Source organism: Rhincodon typus, chromosome 17, assembly GCF_021869965.1.
Source record: "Rhincodon typus isolate 14 chromosome 17, sRhiTyp1.1, whole genome shotgun sequence".
Classification (NCBI taxonomy): Eukaryota; Metazoa; Chordata; class Chondrichthyes; order Orectolobiformes; family Rhincodontidae; genus Rhincodon; species Rhincodon typus.
This window is the reverse complement of record NC_063348.1, coordinates 17350064-17366845: the sequence shown is the minus strand read 5'-3', so window position 1 is coordinate 17366845 and position 16782 is coordinate 17350064. Positions and strand designations below refer to the sequence as shown.

General features: G+C 40.2%; 1 protein-coding gene across 1 annotated transcript in view; it reads left to right on the top strand.

The window, feature by feature from the left end:
* Window positions 1–16782, top strand: part of LOC109916184 (sodium/hydrogen exchanger 10-like) — a 317378-nt gene that overhangs the window by 215723 nt on the left and 84873 nt on the right. The window contains exons 19-20 of the mRNA XM_048607303.1: window positions 3363–3511; window positions 12945–13070. Of these exons, the coding sequence (XP_048463260.1) occupies window positions 3363–3511; window positions 12945–13070 (275 nt within the window). The remainder of the gene's footprint in view (window positions 1–3362; window positions 3512–12944; window positions 13071–16782) is intronic.

Below are 16782 nucleotides of genomic sequence, written 5' to 3'. Positions count from 1 at the left end.
CTCACAACCTCCTACCCTCCAGTATAAAATGTCCCAGCCTATCCAGCCTTTCTTTATAACTCAAACCTTCCATACTCGGCAACATCCTGGTAAATCTTTTCTGAACACTCTTCTCTTAATAATATCCTTCCTATAACTGGACACAGTATTCCAGAACACTAATGTCCTGTACAACCTCAAAGGGAAAAAAAGCACCATTACTTTCATCTGTTCTATCAAGGACATGAGATCACTTATGTATGGATTTATTCAAATTCAAAGGGAAAGTCTTCATCACTGTTATAGATCATTCCTCAAGATAGATTGAAGTCAAGCAGCTGCACAGTATAGAAACATATGAAATAGAGCAAGAATGGGCCCCTTGGCCCTTTGAGCATGCTTTGCCATTCAATATGTTCATGCTGATCATCCAACCCTTTGATTCCTGTAGCCCTAAAAACTATATATAACTGCTTCTTGAAAACATTCAATGTTTGGGCTTCAACCACTTTCTGTGGCAGAGAATTCAACAAGCTCAGCACTCTCTGGGTGAAGAAATTGTACCTCATCTCAGTCCAAAATGGCTTACTGTCTAACTTGCAACTGTGATCCTTGCTTCTCATTCCCATCCTTTCTTCTAAAGTCTACTGAATATAGTCCATGATCCAGTCTCTCTTCGTATGTCAGAGCTGCCATCCCAAGAATCAGTCAAGTCAATCTTCATTGTATTCCATAGCTAGAGCATCCTCACATAAGGAGACCAAAACTGCACACAATATTCCAGATTTGATCTCACCAACGCTCTGTAGAATTGCAGCAAAGATAGTAATAAAGTAACTACACAGTCTAGATTTTAGACTATGGTCCATAGTTTGCAAATCAGCAGAGTAAGCGTTTCACACATGGATATGATTTCATTCATGTTAACTAATTCATCTCTTTTCAAGCAAATTGAGAAGCTGGCCACGGAGTACAAGTATTAGAAGCATTACTGACGAAGAACAGAATTTAAACCTTGCCCGACTCAGTTATCAATTCCCATCACTACAGAATGGATTATCGCCATCAGAATCACTGATGGGGAGGAGATTGAGATCATAACTTCCACCTTTGCCTCAGAAGTTACAACCTAACATCACTGATAATGACCACATCTGAGTTGAACCAATGTGAGGAGCAGCAAGGGGACAACTTCAGTAAAAGACGAAGTGAATGTCAAGAGAAAGAATATGAGTAAGAGATCAACACAGAGAAAGAAGAGTTAGAGCAAAAACACCACAAATAAGATTATATATAGTTGAAACAGACTATAGGATTACAGTGATAAATTATAATGAATTGAAACCATTGAATAAGAAATTAGTGGAAATTTGGAACTGTTTCTGAGAAGAGGAATAAGAATGATCAACAACCATTCAGAAAAGGAATACTCACAGTGAAAGAAGTATGAGTACTGAATTCATTAGCACGTTATGGAGGTTGGTCAAAGCACCACTAACACTGTAAAGTCTGCACCTTTCAGGGTTGGTGTTTAGGATGTAAATGTAAAGGAAATAATGTCTTGGGGATGGATGTAGAGTAACAGAATTTGTAGTAATTGTAACAAGGTCAGCTAGGTGGACCTGAAAGAATATGAGTTCTCTGATTGGGGCTGTTAATCTGGTTCATTCAGGGACCCCAAGCTGACATATAAGGACAGGAATGTCAGACATCCTGTTCACTCTGACTCTGAGTGAGCTGGATCAGTGTCAAGGACTCTCCATGTGTAAATAAAGAGTAACTTGGTGATAGGAAACTGGCCTCTGTGGAGATATTTCAGTGGCAATGAAAGAAAAGCATGCTCTTAAAGAAATTTGGTCGCGACAGTTGCCTTTGAGTTGGGGTAAACATATCTGGCATAGTGCCATTATTTGGGATGCTTGACTCATTTGATCCTGCCGTCGAAGACTGGGCCCAGAATGTGGAAAGAATGTGTTTTTGTCCAGGTAAGTGACATTGGGGCAGATGAAAAGCAAAGAGTAATTCTCCTGACAGCTTGTGGCCCCATCTTTTTGGTTATTAGGAGCCCAATTTTCCGTGAGGCACCAGATATGAAAACCGTTCAAGAGTTGATGGATTTATTTAAGGAATATTATGACCCCAATTCTCCTCTAATTCTGAGACGCTATCAGTTTTACTCGGCAATTCGAGAACCAGGGGAATCTATATTGGGATTTTTAATGTGGTTAAGATGACTGGCAGAGGCATGTGACTTTGGTTTAACTTTTAATGAGTTGCTGAGAGACAGTTTGACATGTGGGATTAATGATGTAACCGTACAAAATCACCTACTAACTGAATCACAGCTGGGTTCAAACAGGCATTACAGCTGGTTTTATCATTGGAAAATGCAGCAAGTGGAGTATATGAGTTGCAGGGTGTTCCAAAGGAAGTGGACAGCCTCACCAGTCCGATTGACCTTGGCGAACATCACTTGAGTGAAGGCAGTTGCATAGCCGCACTCCGGACATCTCCTGAACAGAAGGACTCTCAATCAGCCCACAGCAAAACCCCAAAACAAAGCCAAGCTTCGGCTGAACGGTTAAAATTTTCTTCAGGATCCAGGCTGGTAAGCCAATGTAGTTGCTGCCAGTGTGCAGAATCTGGTATCCAGGAGATTGCTCAACCTGGAAAATCCACCTACAGCTGGTTTGGATGTCTGATATTCCTGTCTTTACATGTCATCTAGGGCACTCCAAATGGACCAGATTAACAGCCCCAATCAGGGAACTCATTAAATATCATAATTCTACTTCAATCAAATTCAGTTTTTAAATTATTGTTCTGCAGTGCATTTTGTGATATAGCATTCCAAATGTGAAAGATTAGATGTACCAATGTGATGATGTAAGCTGTGTCTCAGTTGTCAGCTCTCTTGTCTTTGAGTGAGGAGGTTTTGGATATCAGTTTCACTACAAAGGTTTGAGTACACAAACGTAAGCTGACACAATAGTGTACTATTGAGGCAGGTGCTGTTTTTGGATGAGATATTAAACTGAGGCCTGTCTTTCAGGTAGATATAGAAGATTCTGTGGCAGAATTTTCAGACTATTTGGAAAGCACATTTATTTATAGTGTTCTAGCCAATATTTAACTGTCACCCAACATCACTAAAGAAAATATCAATTAGTCATCAATTTGCTGCTGTTCTAAGCTTGTTTTGTGCAAACTGGCTGCCATGCTTCCTATATTACAATGAATAACAATGTACTTTGTTCACTGTAAAGTGTATTTGTTGACATTCTCGAGACAATGAAAGACACAGTATAAGTACAAATCTTCCTTACTAAAGGCTACAAGTTTTGTAAAACTCTCTGCAAATAATAGTTTTGTTATTTGTTTAGGTCTTTTGCAACGTGACCACCCAGAGATAGCAATATCAGTAAAGACCAGACAAGCAGTCCGAACTGTGCTTAACAGTGCCCGGGACACAATTCATGCTTTAATGGCTGGAGGTCTTCTTGATGATGCAGAAGCATTAAAATTAGAAACGGTACTGATAGCTTATGATCTACCATTTTATATCAGTAAGCAAATTTTTTGCAATAACCTTTGCTAAAGTATATCCTCTATTGAAGCATAATGTAACTTCTAGAAACCTGGAATAAAAGCAGAAATGCTGGAAATATTCAGTAAATCTGGCTGCATCTATCAAAAGATAAACAGAGTAACTTTTCATCAGATCATGAGAAAAGTAGAAATGTAGTAGGTTGTAAATAATTTAAGGGAGAGAAATGAGTAAAAAAGGAAGGTCTGATAAAGTAAGAAGTAGGGGAGATTAAATGGCAAAACTATTGATACATGATGCAAAGCCAAAGGGAGTAATACAGGGAAAGATAAAGAAACAAAATGTGTGTGAACAGTAAAAAGATGAACATATTGCATGGAGACACATTAGAATGCTAAAAGAGAAAGAGAGGAAAAGATGAGTGGCTATGACAACACGTTTCCTTTAAGGCAATCCTCCAGGCTGATGTTTCTGAAATGTCTTCATTTTCTTCAGTCAGAAATTTGCCTCCAGTATGGTTGGCACGGTCCTTGGCTGGGCCCACCCCAATTCACACATTTTGCTTTCACCGTTTCACATCTTCCCAGAACTTTGTTACCTTCCACCATACCTTTGCCTGTCCCAGAATTACACCCTTTGACTTGTCGCCACGAATCAGTTTTTTGGGCCATTTAATCTCCATCGTTATGATCCTAACTGATTGTAATACTAGAAAAATAAGATCTCAGATTGATAGATCACAAATTTTATTTTAACATTTTCGTTACCATGGTGGTCATTGATCGTAATCACATGTGTCTGGCAATGTTCTTTAAACAAACTAACATACAAGTCTATTATGTAAAAGAAAGAATGGAGAAGTTGTATGACAATTTAGAAAAATCTCAATATAAACAGCAAAAAAAAATTCAATGCTTTTTCCAGCAAAATGTTTTACAGTCACTCAATCCCAGTGAAGAGTTTCTCCTGTCGTAAATATGTTTTACAACTCTGATGATTTGAAGATTTCTATCCAGCTCTGACAAATGGCTACGCTTTTCCAATTATGGCAGTTCAGCGATTTCTGCCAACTCACACAGCTTAAAGACTTTTATAAACTAAATTTTCACAGTCTAAAGTCTTCAACCTGGATCCTAAAAACTGCCCTTCTGCTTGGGAACTTCTTCTGAACGCAATCCTCTAGTGGTCTCTCACCATTTGTTTCTGTATTATAAACTCAGTTTTGTAAATATTTAGCAATTAACTTCGCAGGTAACCATTTTAGTCATTTAATCAAAGTCATATGCTTTCTTAGAAAAACTGTCTTTAGTTCACTGCTCGAAATGACGTTCTGACTTTTGTTAAAGAGCAAGTCACAAAACTTTACAGAACTGAAAACTCATCTATTTTTTCTCCACATTCGAATGCAAGGTTCCAAGAACAATACATTACAAACCTACATTACACTACGTTCAATTGATCATCCTCAACAATTTCCACCACCTGCTGGATGGTTTCACCACCAAATACATTTTCCCCTTTTCCTGTCAGCATTCTGAAATGGCCGATCACTTTGTGCCACATTGATTCATTGTTCAGTTATCCCACATTGCAAATGCAGAAACTGCAACTCCAATTTCTCCTACACAATTGTCCAATGTCCAAAACTTCCTTCCCAGTTGGAAAGGTATTATTTTTACTTCTTTCAATTTAGTATAAGATAATTTGCTAATCACAATGCAGTCTCCTCTGTTTTCAGGATACAAAAGCAGATTAGGTGACTACTTTGAGGAATACCTCTGTTCTTTCTGAAAGTGGACCCTAGCTTCTAGTCAGTGCCATTTTAGTTTGCTACCTTGTTGTCAGTGAGTCCACTGTTTTCAGCTTCCTACAGTGTTCTAACTAAGCTCAAGATAAACCCAAAGAAGAGCATCTCGTGTCTAGAATAGCACATTTTGGATTTCCATACTTAACATTATATTCGATAATTTTAGAGCAAATCCTTTGTCTCCTTTTGCTTCCCTTTATTTTGCTGTGTTTAATTTTTTTCTCTCCTTTTGTTTATTCTTTGGCTTTCAGGTGATAGCTGTTCATAATTCTTCCATTCCTGCCTCCTCTTGACACAGCTTTTCTTTTATTTACTCTCCAATGTAAACAATTCTCAGAGAGAATGACCGTATTTTAAGAGAGGGATTCACATAATGCCAATGGAAAGAAAACTGATGAAGAAAATTTTAAATTTTTAAACTTCTTCTGCAACAAACCAACCAAAATCGAAATAATTCAAATAGAATTATCAAGTGAATGCTAATTTAGATAACAAGATAGAACTGACATTGAATAGTTTATACAACAAATATACATGGTTACAAGAACACACATTGTTTCCCATGTAAATGCAAGCTTACCTCTAAAACAGAACGATCATCACACCATTTGTTACTGCCATTTGGCATTTTAGTGTAAAACATTTTGCTATTTAATCTTTTCTGCCTTCCACCCTATCACAGATGTGTTCTTATTCTGATCCTCCACTATTTCAGTCCCTCTGGGCAGAATGTTAACAGGGGTCTGAACCATGTGTGCCATGGACGGAAATCTAGGAGAATCGTGTGAGAAGTCCATTGATGCCTTCCTCAACATTAGGAGCAACAAGTTGCGTTTTCCAGCAGAGTCCCAGGCGAAAAAAGATTCTCGCTAAGTAGTGATTCAGAGATAGTACTGAAAAAGGTCCAGACCCAAAACATAAGCTTTCCTACTCCTCTGATGCTGCTTGGCCTGCTGTGTTCATCCAGCTCTACACCTTAGTATCTCGCTAAGTAGTGGCAAGATGCCTATTAACAGGGATTATGGCATATTTTCATGCTTATTAACTGCAGATCTTACCTCATTGATATGGACCCTCTTATTCTACTACACACTGCAAGCAAGATTGACACCAAAAATTCTCGGCATGGAAGTCTGAGCAGGTAACTTGTGACTCCAGGTCACTGTTTGCTCCTCTGCACCTCTGTCATGGAGACCTGGCACCTACATTTCAGGACACACTTCAGGACATTGACTGCACACATCCTACATCCTGAGACACTGACCTCTGAAACTTGACATTTCTTAGAATTCTCCTGGCACATCTCTGATTCATTTACAGGACGCTTTTGCACCTGTAGCTTCACTTCTGAGTGCGTTGGCAACCAGTGTCAAAATGCTGCTGCAAGGAAACTTTGCGCATAGGGCCAGCCACTCAGCTCATAGACTACTGTCCCTACTCCTGCTCACCCTTTAGAATAGTACCCTTTATTTAATACTGTCTTTCTATGTCCTTTCTTCAAAAACATATCACCTCATACTTTTCTACATTGAAATTCATCTGCCAGCCATCTGGCCACTGTACTACTTTGTCAATAACCTTCTAAAATTCTGCACTGTTCTCCTCAGAGTTTACAATGTTCCAAAGTTTTAAATCATCAGCAAACATTGAAATTGTCTCTCCGCGCCAAAATCCAAATCATTTATATGTATCAGGAAAATTAAGTGTCCGAATCATGATCTCTGGGGAACTCAAATGTGCCAAAGATACCTGTTAATTGTTATTTTCTACTTCATACTCGTCAGCCATTTTTGTGTCTATTGCTACTGTCCTTTTTATTCATGAACTATAAATTTTCTCACAAACCTATTATGTGGCAATCTGTAAAGCAGGTTTTGGAAATTCCCATGCACCATGTCAACCACATTGCCTTCATCAACCTTTTAGAAATCTCCAGAAAGTTAGTTACCATAATAACTCAGAACTGACGGGAAAGAAACTTTGTTTATTGTTGAATACCACTACTCGAGGTGTACATAGACTAGTCCCAGCTCAGGACAGACAGTTTTTTATGATATTTTCTAATCATCCTGTGCAGAGATGTTATTATACACCTCTGGAACAGGTGGGGCTTGAACTGTGGCTGAGAGGTAAGGAGACCACCACCGCACCATTAGCACCTCATGGGTCTGCTTTATGTTGTTTTAATCAACCTGCTGAGATATGTTATTACACACCTCTGGAGCAGGTTGGGCTTGAACTCGGGTCTCCTGGCAGAGAGGCAGGGAGACTGCTACTGCATCATAAGCATCCCTTGGGTCTGCCTTATGCTATTTTAATCAACCTGCTCAGATACGTTTTTACAGACCTGTGGGCAAGTGGGGCTTGAAAGAAGGCCTCTTGGGTAGGAAGACCACCACTGCAACGTGAAAGCCCTTTTTGGTCTGCTTTCTTTTTAAAATCAACCTGTTGAGAGATGTTATTACACACCTCTAGAGCAGGTAGGACTTGAACCTGCGTCTCCTGGCTCAGTACTAGACACTACTACTGCACCACAAGACGTCCTTAATTTTTAAAAAATATTTTCTAATTAGCCTATTTAGAGATATTATTACACACCTTTGGAGCAGATAGGACCTGAACCCATGTCTCCTGGCTTAGAGGCAGAGACACTACCATTGCACCACAGGGGCTCTTTTGGGTTTGCTTTATTTAAAAAAAAAATTAGCTAAACTGATTTTGTTGTCATTGTTACTAATTTACGATTTTGCCTTTCAATGTTTACTGTTAGCCTTTAGTCTCCTATGCAAATGTTTTGGGATACATTGTGCTGTAGCTATTTTCTAATCAACCTGTTTAGGATTGTTATTACATGCCTATGAAGCAGACAGGACCTCACCTATGTCTCCTGGCTCAGAGATAGGGACACTACTACTGCATCACCTTGATCTTTTGATTCTGCTTCATTTTTTTCTGTACGCTGAAGTGCTATTACGCACAACTGAGCAATCTTCCCACCATGAAAATCACCATGACTTCTTTGTCCATTTTTTTTAACCACTAGCACCACTCGTAAATTGAGTCTGCTTTTTTTTTTAATCAACCTGTTTCAGGGGTGTTATTACACACCTTTGGAGCAGGTGGGACATGAACCTAGGCCTCCTGGTCGAGGGATAGGGACTCCACCACTGCACCACAAGACCCTTTTGGGTCTGCTTTATCTTTGTTTTATACCTTTTTTTTCTGAAGAAGGGTCTAGGCCCAAAACGTCAGCTTTCTTGCTCCTCTGATGCTGCTTGGCCTGCTGTGTTCATGCAGCTCTACACCTTGTTATCTCTTTCAAATGTGGATGTCACTTAAGAGCTGCCTGGCTTTTTGCAACTGATTCTGCAACCTGTGTCATAGTGCAAGTGATATTTCTACTGGTGACTGTCTTAACTTTTTTCCTTTGAAGGCTGGTGCTGTTCTGTCAGCTCTTCAGCATCTATGACATCCCTGCTTTGCCTACAGTAGTGGTGCAGAGCACAACATGCCACGATTATGCTGCATACACTATCTGGAGTATATTTTAAGGCACCTCCAAATTGATCCAAGCATCAGAACCCCACCTTGAGAAGCACTCATATCTATCCCCTGATGGTCCTGAATAAAGAGTGGATTGCGTTATATCTGCGCTCTGCCTCAGTGAGGGGTCCCTAAAAGGATCATCAGTCATGCTTGGAGGGGGTAACCCTCATCTCCCCGTAGCCATCCTTGCATGGTATTCAACCCTATGATAGCAGCTTCCAGGATTCCTGTTGCAGATCTTTAAGATGTAGCTACGCTTACAGATGAGTTGGACATTGAAGGAATGGAATCCTTTCCTGTTAATGGATTTAGCCATGTTACAGTATGGTGCTGTCAACACAACATGTATGCAGTCAATAGCACATTGCACCTGCAGGAAGCCAGTGATGAAGAATTCCACTACTTGGGGGCTGTAACACTGACCTCATCACTGTGCTTCAATCATCTGGAGGAAAGGAGCAAAGTCAGTACACTCTTGGCTTTTTAAACTTTCTCTACATCCTGGGTGATCTTCTGCTGCAGTTTCTCCACGTGCAGGCTATTTGTCAGCCGTTGGACATGCTGTTCCTGGACTTGCTGACGCCTTCGAATCTGCTCAGTTTGTCTGCACTGTTTTTATCTGTGACAATAACACCTGCAACAGTGACAATAACACCTGCTCAGATCTGTTCAGGATGGTGCAACAAACCATTGTGAAGAATATCAGAATCAAAATACCTTATCTGAGTTATGATTCCTGAGAGTCAGAGCCAACACAGATGAGGCTTTAACCTTGACCATGATACTGTGGGACATGGAGGTCTTCCAGAAAGAGAGCCATGAAATACCTGTATAAAGAGCTCTGAAATGCTACACCTTATTTCAGGTGTATACATTGCAAACTTGTGGCACAAATATATGGTGATATTGTAACTGTGGTATGAGTACTACTAAACGCCCCCTCAAAATCACAAATGAAATGCAACATTGAAGAAGAACACAGCAGGCCAGGCAGCATCAGAAGAACAGGAAAGCTGACGTTTCGGTTTGGGACCCTTCTTCAGAAATGGGGAGGGGGAGGGGAGCTCAGAAATAAATAGAGAGAGGAGGGGTGGGGCTGGGAAAGGTAGGTGGGATGATGATAGGTGAGTGCATGTAGGCAGTGGTTGGGTTTGGTCAGTGAGGTGGGAGTGGCAGTAGATGCGCGAGAAGATGGACTGGTTGAGTCAGGTCAAGGAGCAGGGATGAGAGGGAGGGTTGGTCATGGGATGAGGCCGGGGTGGGAGATTTTGAAACTGGTAAAATCCACATTCAGGCCACTGGGCGGTTACAAAACATTTTAACTCCCCCTCCCACTCCCTGGGTAACATGTCCTTCCTGGGCCTCCTCCAGTGTCACAATTATGCCACCCTCAAACTGGAGGAGCAGCACCTCATATTCTGCCTCGGGAGCCTACATTTGGTCCATTGTAACCATCAGGATGTTGATTGGAGAAAATTCAATGATGGGAATGCCAGTGAATATCAAAGGAGGATACTTAATTTCTCTCTTGTTGAAAATGGTCATTGCTCGGTTCTTGTGTGGTGCAAATGTTACTTGCCACTTGTCAGCCCAATCCTGGATACTGTCCAGCTCCTGCTGCATTTGGACATGAAGTGACTCATTATCTGAGGATTCATGTATGGTGCTGAACATTACACAATCATCAGCAAACATCCCCACTTTCGACATTATATTGGAGGGAAGCTCATCGATGAAGCAGTTGAAGGTGGTTAAGCTAAAGACAATACCATAAGGAACTCCTATTGAATTGCCCTGGAGCTGAGTTGACTGACCTGGCGAGGTACAGTGGCTCAGTGGTTAGCACTGCTGCCTCACTGCACCAGGGACCTGGTCCGATTCCAGTTTTGGGGCAACAGTCAGAGTGGAGTTTGCACAGTCTCCCCGTGTCTGCGTGGATTTCCACTGGGTGCTCCGGTTTTCTCTCACAGTCCAAAGATATGCAGGTTAGGTGGATTGCCCATAGTGTCCAGTGATGTGCAGGCTATGTAAATTAGCCATGGGAAATGCAGGGGTTGGGGACGGGTCTGTCTGAGATGCTCTTTGGAGGGCTGGTGTGGACAAGATGGGCTGAATCAGTAGTGTGACAGAAGATGTCATCAACAGTGCTATCAAACGGAACTAAGTTAGTAGGGTCTGTAATCATGTTGAACACAGTGAAATTTATTTTACATTGTTTTCTGCATGACTTGCAGCCCATCCTCTTGTCCAATCTCTAACTTGCAACTCTGCAAGGCCAGCTTCAAAATAGACCACTTGCCCAGCTATTGCATTCAGTCCCTGAAGTTGTACAATTACAGTATTAATTGAGCTTTGAAACAAACAGTTGTGAATCAGGAACCTTTAATCTTCTTTGGAATTTTTCCTCAATGGATAAATGGGTCAGGTTGAAATTGAGATGCAGCATTTTACAAAAGCCCAATGGTAGTGAAGTTCCTTTCGTATGGCTGGTGCTGTTCTCAGTGTCAGCAACCACATTGTTGCAACGCTGACCAAACAGAACATTGAAAAAGTTGCCATGCCACCAGTGAAACAGCGAATTTGAGATAATGTCAGAAACTGATATTCTTATGGAATAGAGTAGGGGCCAGTTTACCTTGCATGACAACCACCGAGAGTTATGCTCGTGTGAGTAAGATGCTTTAAGATAGAAAATTATTTGAAGCAACTTGATTCCAGAAACAAGAAATAAGTGAACAGCCCCAATGCTTCTGCAGCATCAGGACTTGTGCTTTCACAACTGGAATTTTTATAGAAAAGCACTTTTAAATTTAGTTTAGTTTCTGCCATGAAGCTCAGGTTTTGGATTTTTTAATGTATTTATATATTTTTCACATTTATTTTGTATATTATTTCATTTCACAATGTAGGAATTTAATGATATAAAATACCTCAACTTGCAGTGTATAATATTTTGATACTTTTCTGATAAGGAAGACCATACAGAACCTAACTCTAGTTTAACATTAATTCCTATAGGAACCCAAGTTTCATTTAAAGTCACAATTTTCAGGAGCATGACAACAATTTTAAGTAATTTTAATGTATTTGGTAAGAGTGTCACTTTTAGCAATGTAAATGCAAACAGACAACACACAAGTGACCTTTGCCCATGTTTAACAATAATCTCTCGGCAGACGTATGTTGCTGAACACATAGAGATACTAGCCCAAGAATGATGTCTTCCCTGTGCAACAGTAAATCATTAGGAATTTACAGTTGCTTATTACTCAGTATCTAAATGCAGCAGTTAATTGGTAACCTTTAAAATATTAAATAAACTACATTTATATCTATCACTAATTTAATCTCAGTTGAGCCGATCATCAAAATGCCATTAAATCAGTCAGTGTTCTATAAACCCTTGGTTCCAGGTTGAAGTTTATTAAAGATGGAGCAGATTGTATTTGAAACCTAGATATTTGTAAATATCCTGTATGAAGTAAAGAAGAATATTTGAGCTTGTCACATTCAGCAACTTGTGTCTCTTTTCTGGTATCAGTCTTCATCCACTGAATCTCTATTCCGGAGTTTTCTGCCTCAGCATTTTGCTATTATATCTGTCTCCATTTTCAAAGTCATTCATAAGTCTTTACTGTGTCATCAATTATTTCTATAATTTCTCCAGTACTTATTTTTGTCATTCATGACACCCGTTGAATATGAATGAGATGTTAGAATAAATGCCTGATGACATTTGATTCCATGTTGTAACTGTAGTATCATGACAATTAATTTTTAAAGTTTTATGAAAACTATTAGTTACTGCAGACTAGCTCATTACCCATAAAAACCCAGAGTTGCAGTTTATCCATCTATAAAGATCTTTGCTATGTTGACCAGTCACAAATGTAATTTTGATACTGGCTTAACTTATTGAATAGCAACTAACTTTGAAGAATTACCACTGTCATGGCACTTTTATTTCCCAGGCAGTATACAATGTGAAAAGCAATACGTTTATACAGTTGCCATTCTATATGAATTTTGACTAAATTTTTATTCCTTGTTAATTTTGGGAAATAGATGATTGAAGTAAAGATGAAGCGTCTTCTGAAATTTCCCCCTTCCATACAACCTCCAACTGCGGAAGAATTGTTAAAAAATTTACCATGGCTGCAAAATTCAGAGAAACAGATTGAATTCATCAAGGTATTTATTTTTTGTTGATTCTTTGTTAATATCAAGAAGAGTATCAAACATAGTAAAACTCTGCCAAACATGAAGATAAATCTGTGGAGTATTGTCCTTAAATATCCATTGTGAACAATTCTTTAAACATATATCAGAACGTAAATGCCTGGTGGACATTAAAATAAATTGTTGGAGTGAACCCCATATTTACTCAGCCTGTACTGATGTAAAATTGCTGGGTGTAATCAGCAGACTATATTAGTGTGACAGTTCAGCTAATAAACAGACAATTCAGTTTTTTTTAAATTGAGGTCAAACCAAAATAATGTTGTTAGCTTTTTGCATTTTAATTGTCTTAATTTAACAGGAGGTTATGGTGTGGTAACAATGTCGCAGGACTAGTAATTCAGAGGTTTAGACTAATGTTCTGCATACATGGGTTCATATCCCACCATAGTAGCTGATTCAATTATTAAATCGGGAATATAAAGCTAATCTCAGTAATGGTGTCGTTAAATCACTGTTGATTGTTACAAAAATCTATCCAGTTCATTTCATTCATTCCTTTAGGGAAGGAACCCTTGCTTGGTCTGGCCTACGTGTGGTTCCAGACCCACAACAATGCCCCTCCTGTGCAGTGTACTCATTTTCCTCCTTGGAAGACTACTCCCGCTGTTCCAGCTCTTCAGCTCCCAGCACAACATGCTAGGATTATGCAACACATTGCATTAGGTCCATCTAGACCAATCCATGAAGTGAAACCTCATTTTCAGGAGCCTATTTGCCTAAATAGCCATCTTCAAAAGATATCTGCCCCTTGAAATGCAGCAGGAACATGAAAGTTGTCAAGGGTGTAGGCACCTTGGAAGCTCCCAGGGTACCTGCTGTAGATTTTAAGATGTGGTACTGACGGTCACAGATGGTTTGCATATTGATTGAATGGAATCATTTTTTATTAATGAACTCATATGGGTTATGAACGGCCCTCTCATACAGTCATAACATACATTCTATTGTACCAGGGCTTGGTGAAGCCAACTATGTTGCTAAAGCCAACTGCAGAAGCTACAGCATTAACCTTGTCTTGGGGAAATGAGATGGAAGTGATGTGATCTGGTGCAAATTGTAATGGTATTAGAATTAATTCATTTGTGTGTCAAAGACAGAGCGATCCTATACAGGTGAGATCCCACACAATGGCTTCTTGGACGGTACCAGATGCACACACGTTCGGCACAGCTGTCATCTTGATGGTTCTTAGGGTCGCATGGCCACCCACTCCTTTGTGTTGCAAGGCCTGCTTCAGGGTCTGACATAGTTCCACAACAATGTCTAGGACATCCTGAGCCTGCAGCAACCCTATGCGTCACCTATCTAGAGGAAATGGCATAGAGGACTAAAGACCTCTGCATTTCCTACACATTCCTAAGGCCTGTTCAACTAAGAGTCAGTGGTAAATTGAGAAGCAAATATGTAAGGAGATCTCAGATATATGTAAGAATAATAGGGTTGTAGTGGTAGGGGATGTTAACTTTCCAAAATTAGACTGGGCTTGGATGGGGAGGAATTATTGTGTACAAGGACATTTTCTTATTCAATAGGTGTATCTACGAGAGAAGGAGGAATATTTGGCCTTCTCTTGGGAAATAAGGCAGGGCAAGTGACTGAGATATCAGTGGGGGAGCACTTTGGGGCAAGTGGTCATAACTTTATTAGTTTTAAAATAGTTATGGAAAAGGATAGAACAGATCAAAGAGTTAAAGTTCTAAATTGGAGGAAGGCCAATTTTGACAGTACTGGACAGGAACATAGAAAGTTGATTCAGGGAGGTTATTCACTGGTAAATGGACAGTTAGGAAGTGGGAGGCCTTTAAAAATGAGATAACGAGAGTTCAGAGACAGTATTTTCCTAATAGTATGAAGGGCAAAGCTTGTAAATGTAGGGAATGCTGAATGACTAGAGAAATTAAGGCACCGGTCAAGAAAAAGAAGAAGGGATGTATCAGCAATAGACAGCTGAGATCAAGTGAATTCCTACAGGAGTATAAGAGCAGTAGAAGTATACTTATGAGAGAAATCAGGAGGACAAAAAAGGGGACATGAGATAGTTTTGGCAAGTACAGTTAAGGAGAATCCAAACAGATTCTGTAAGTATATTAACATCAAAAGAGTAACTAGGGAGAGAATAGGGCCCCTTAAAGATCAACATGTGTGGAATCGCAGGAGATGGGTCAATATTAAACAAATATTTCACATCAGTATTTACTGTAGGAAAGGACATGGGAGCTAGGAAACCTGGGGAAATAAATAGTAATGTCTTGAAAGTGTCCATATTACAGAAAAGTAGGTGTTGAAGGTCTTATAATGCATAAAGATAAATCCTTGGGACCTGATCAGGTGTTTCCCTGAACTTTCTGGGAAGCTAGGGAAGAGATTGCTGTGCCCCTTGCTGAGTAATTTGTATCATTGACAGCCACAGGTGAGGTGCTGGAAGTCTGGAGGTTGGCTAATGTTGTGCCACTATTTAAGAGAGGCTGTAAGGAAAAGCCAGGAATCTGTAGACAGGTGAGCCTTACGTCAGTGGTGGGTAAGTTGTTGGAAGGGATTCTGATTTTGCATGTATGTGGAAAGACAAAGAATGATTAGGGATAGTCAACATGGCTTTGTGCACGGGAAACTGTGTTTCACTAACTTGATTGAGTTTTTTGAAGAGGTGACAAAGAAGATTGATGGAAGGTAGTGTGGTTGATGTTACCTATATGGATCTCAGCAAGGTGTTCGACAAAGTTCTGCCTGGTAGACTGATTAGTAAGGTTAGATCGCATGGGAGGGAGCTTGCCAATTTGATACAAATTGTTTCAAAGGTAGGAGGGTGGAGGAGGGTTGCTTTTCAGATGGAGACCGATGTGCCATAAGGACCGGTGCTGGGTCCACTGTGTTTCGTCATTTATATAAATGATGTGGATGTGAATATCAGAGGAATGGTTAGTAAGTTTGCAGATGACATCAAAATAGCTGGTGTAGTGGACAGTGAAGAAGATTATCTCAGTATACAACGGGACCTTGATCAGATGGGCCAAGGAGTGGCAAATGGAGTTTTAAGTTAGATATATTTGAGGTGGTGCGTTTGGTAAGGCAAACCAGGCTTCTACAATTAATGGTAGGGTCCTGGGGAACGTTACCAAACAAAGAGACCTAAGGGTGCAGGTGCATAGTTCCTTGAAAGTGAAGTTGCAGGTCGACAGCCTTATGGCCCCAGTAGTAGTTTCCCACAGAGATTTATTGCAAGTGTGACAAATGGATCCAGCCACACAGAGGACATTGGCCTGTTTTCCTGGCAATGGATTCCCCCAGGTCCAGCAGCTCATCATTTTCATTAGAGTACCAACCAGATTCAGCAACAGAAAAGGATTTCATGTGTTGAATGCAACTGATCTTGCAAGTCTGCATTGAGTTCCTTGGCAGCTATCACGAGTCCTTCACCGCAAGAGTCCCATGTGTCATACCACTTCAAGCCGACATTCAGACTCCATTTGTGGCTGGTGAGGGTGCACCTTTTCCCTTGGTGAGGTGGCTCCTGACAGTCATGCGATATCCAGATGTGGAAAGGTACTACAACCAGTCATCTACTTAAATGTATCAGAGATAGTAGGAACTGCAGATGCTGGAAAATCTGAGATAACAAGGTGTAGAGCTGGATGAACACAGCAGGCCAAGCAGCATCAGAGGA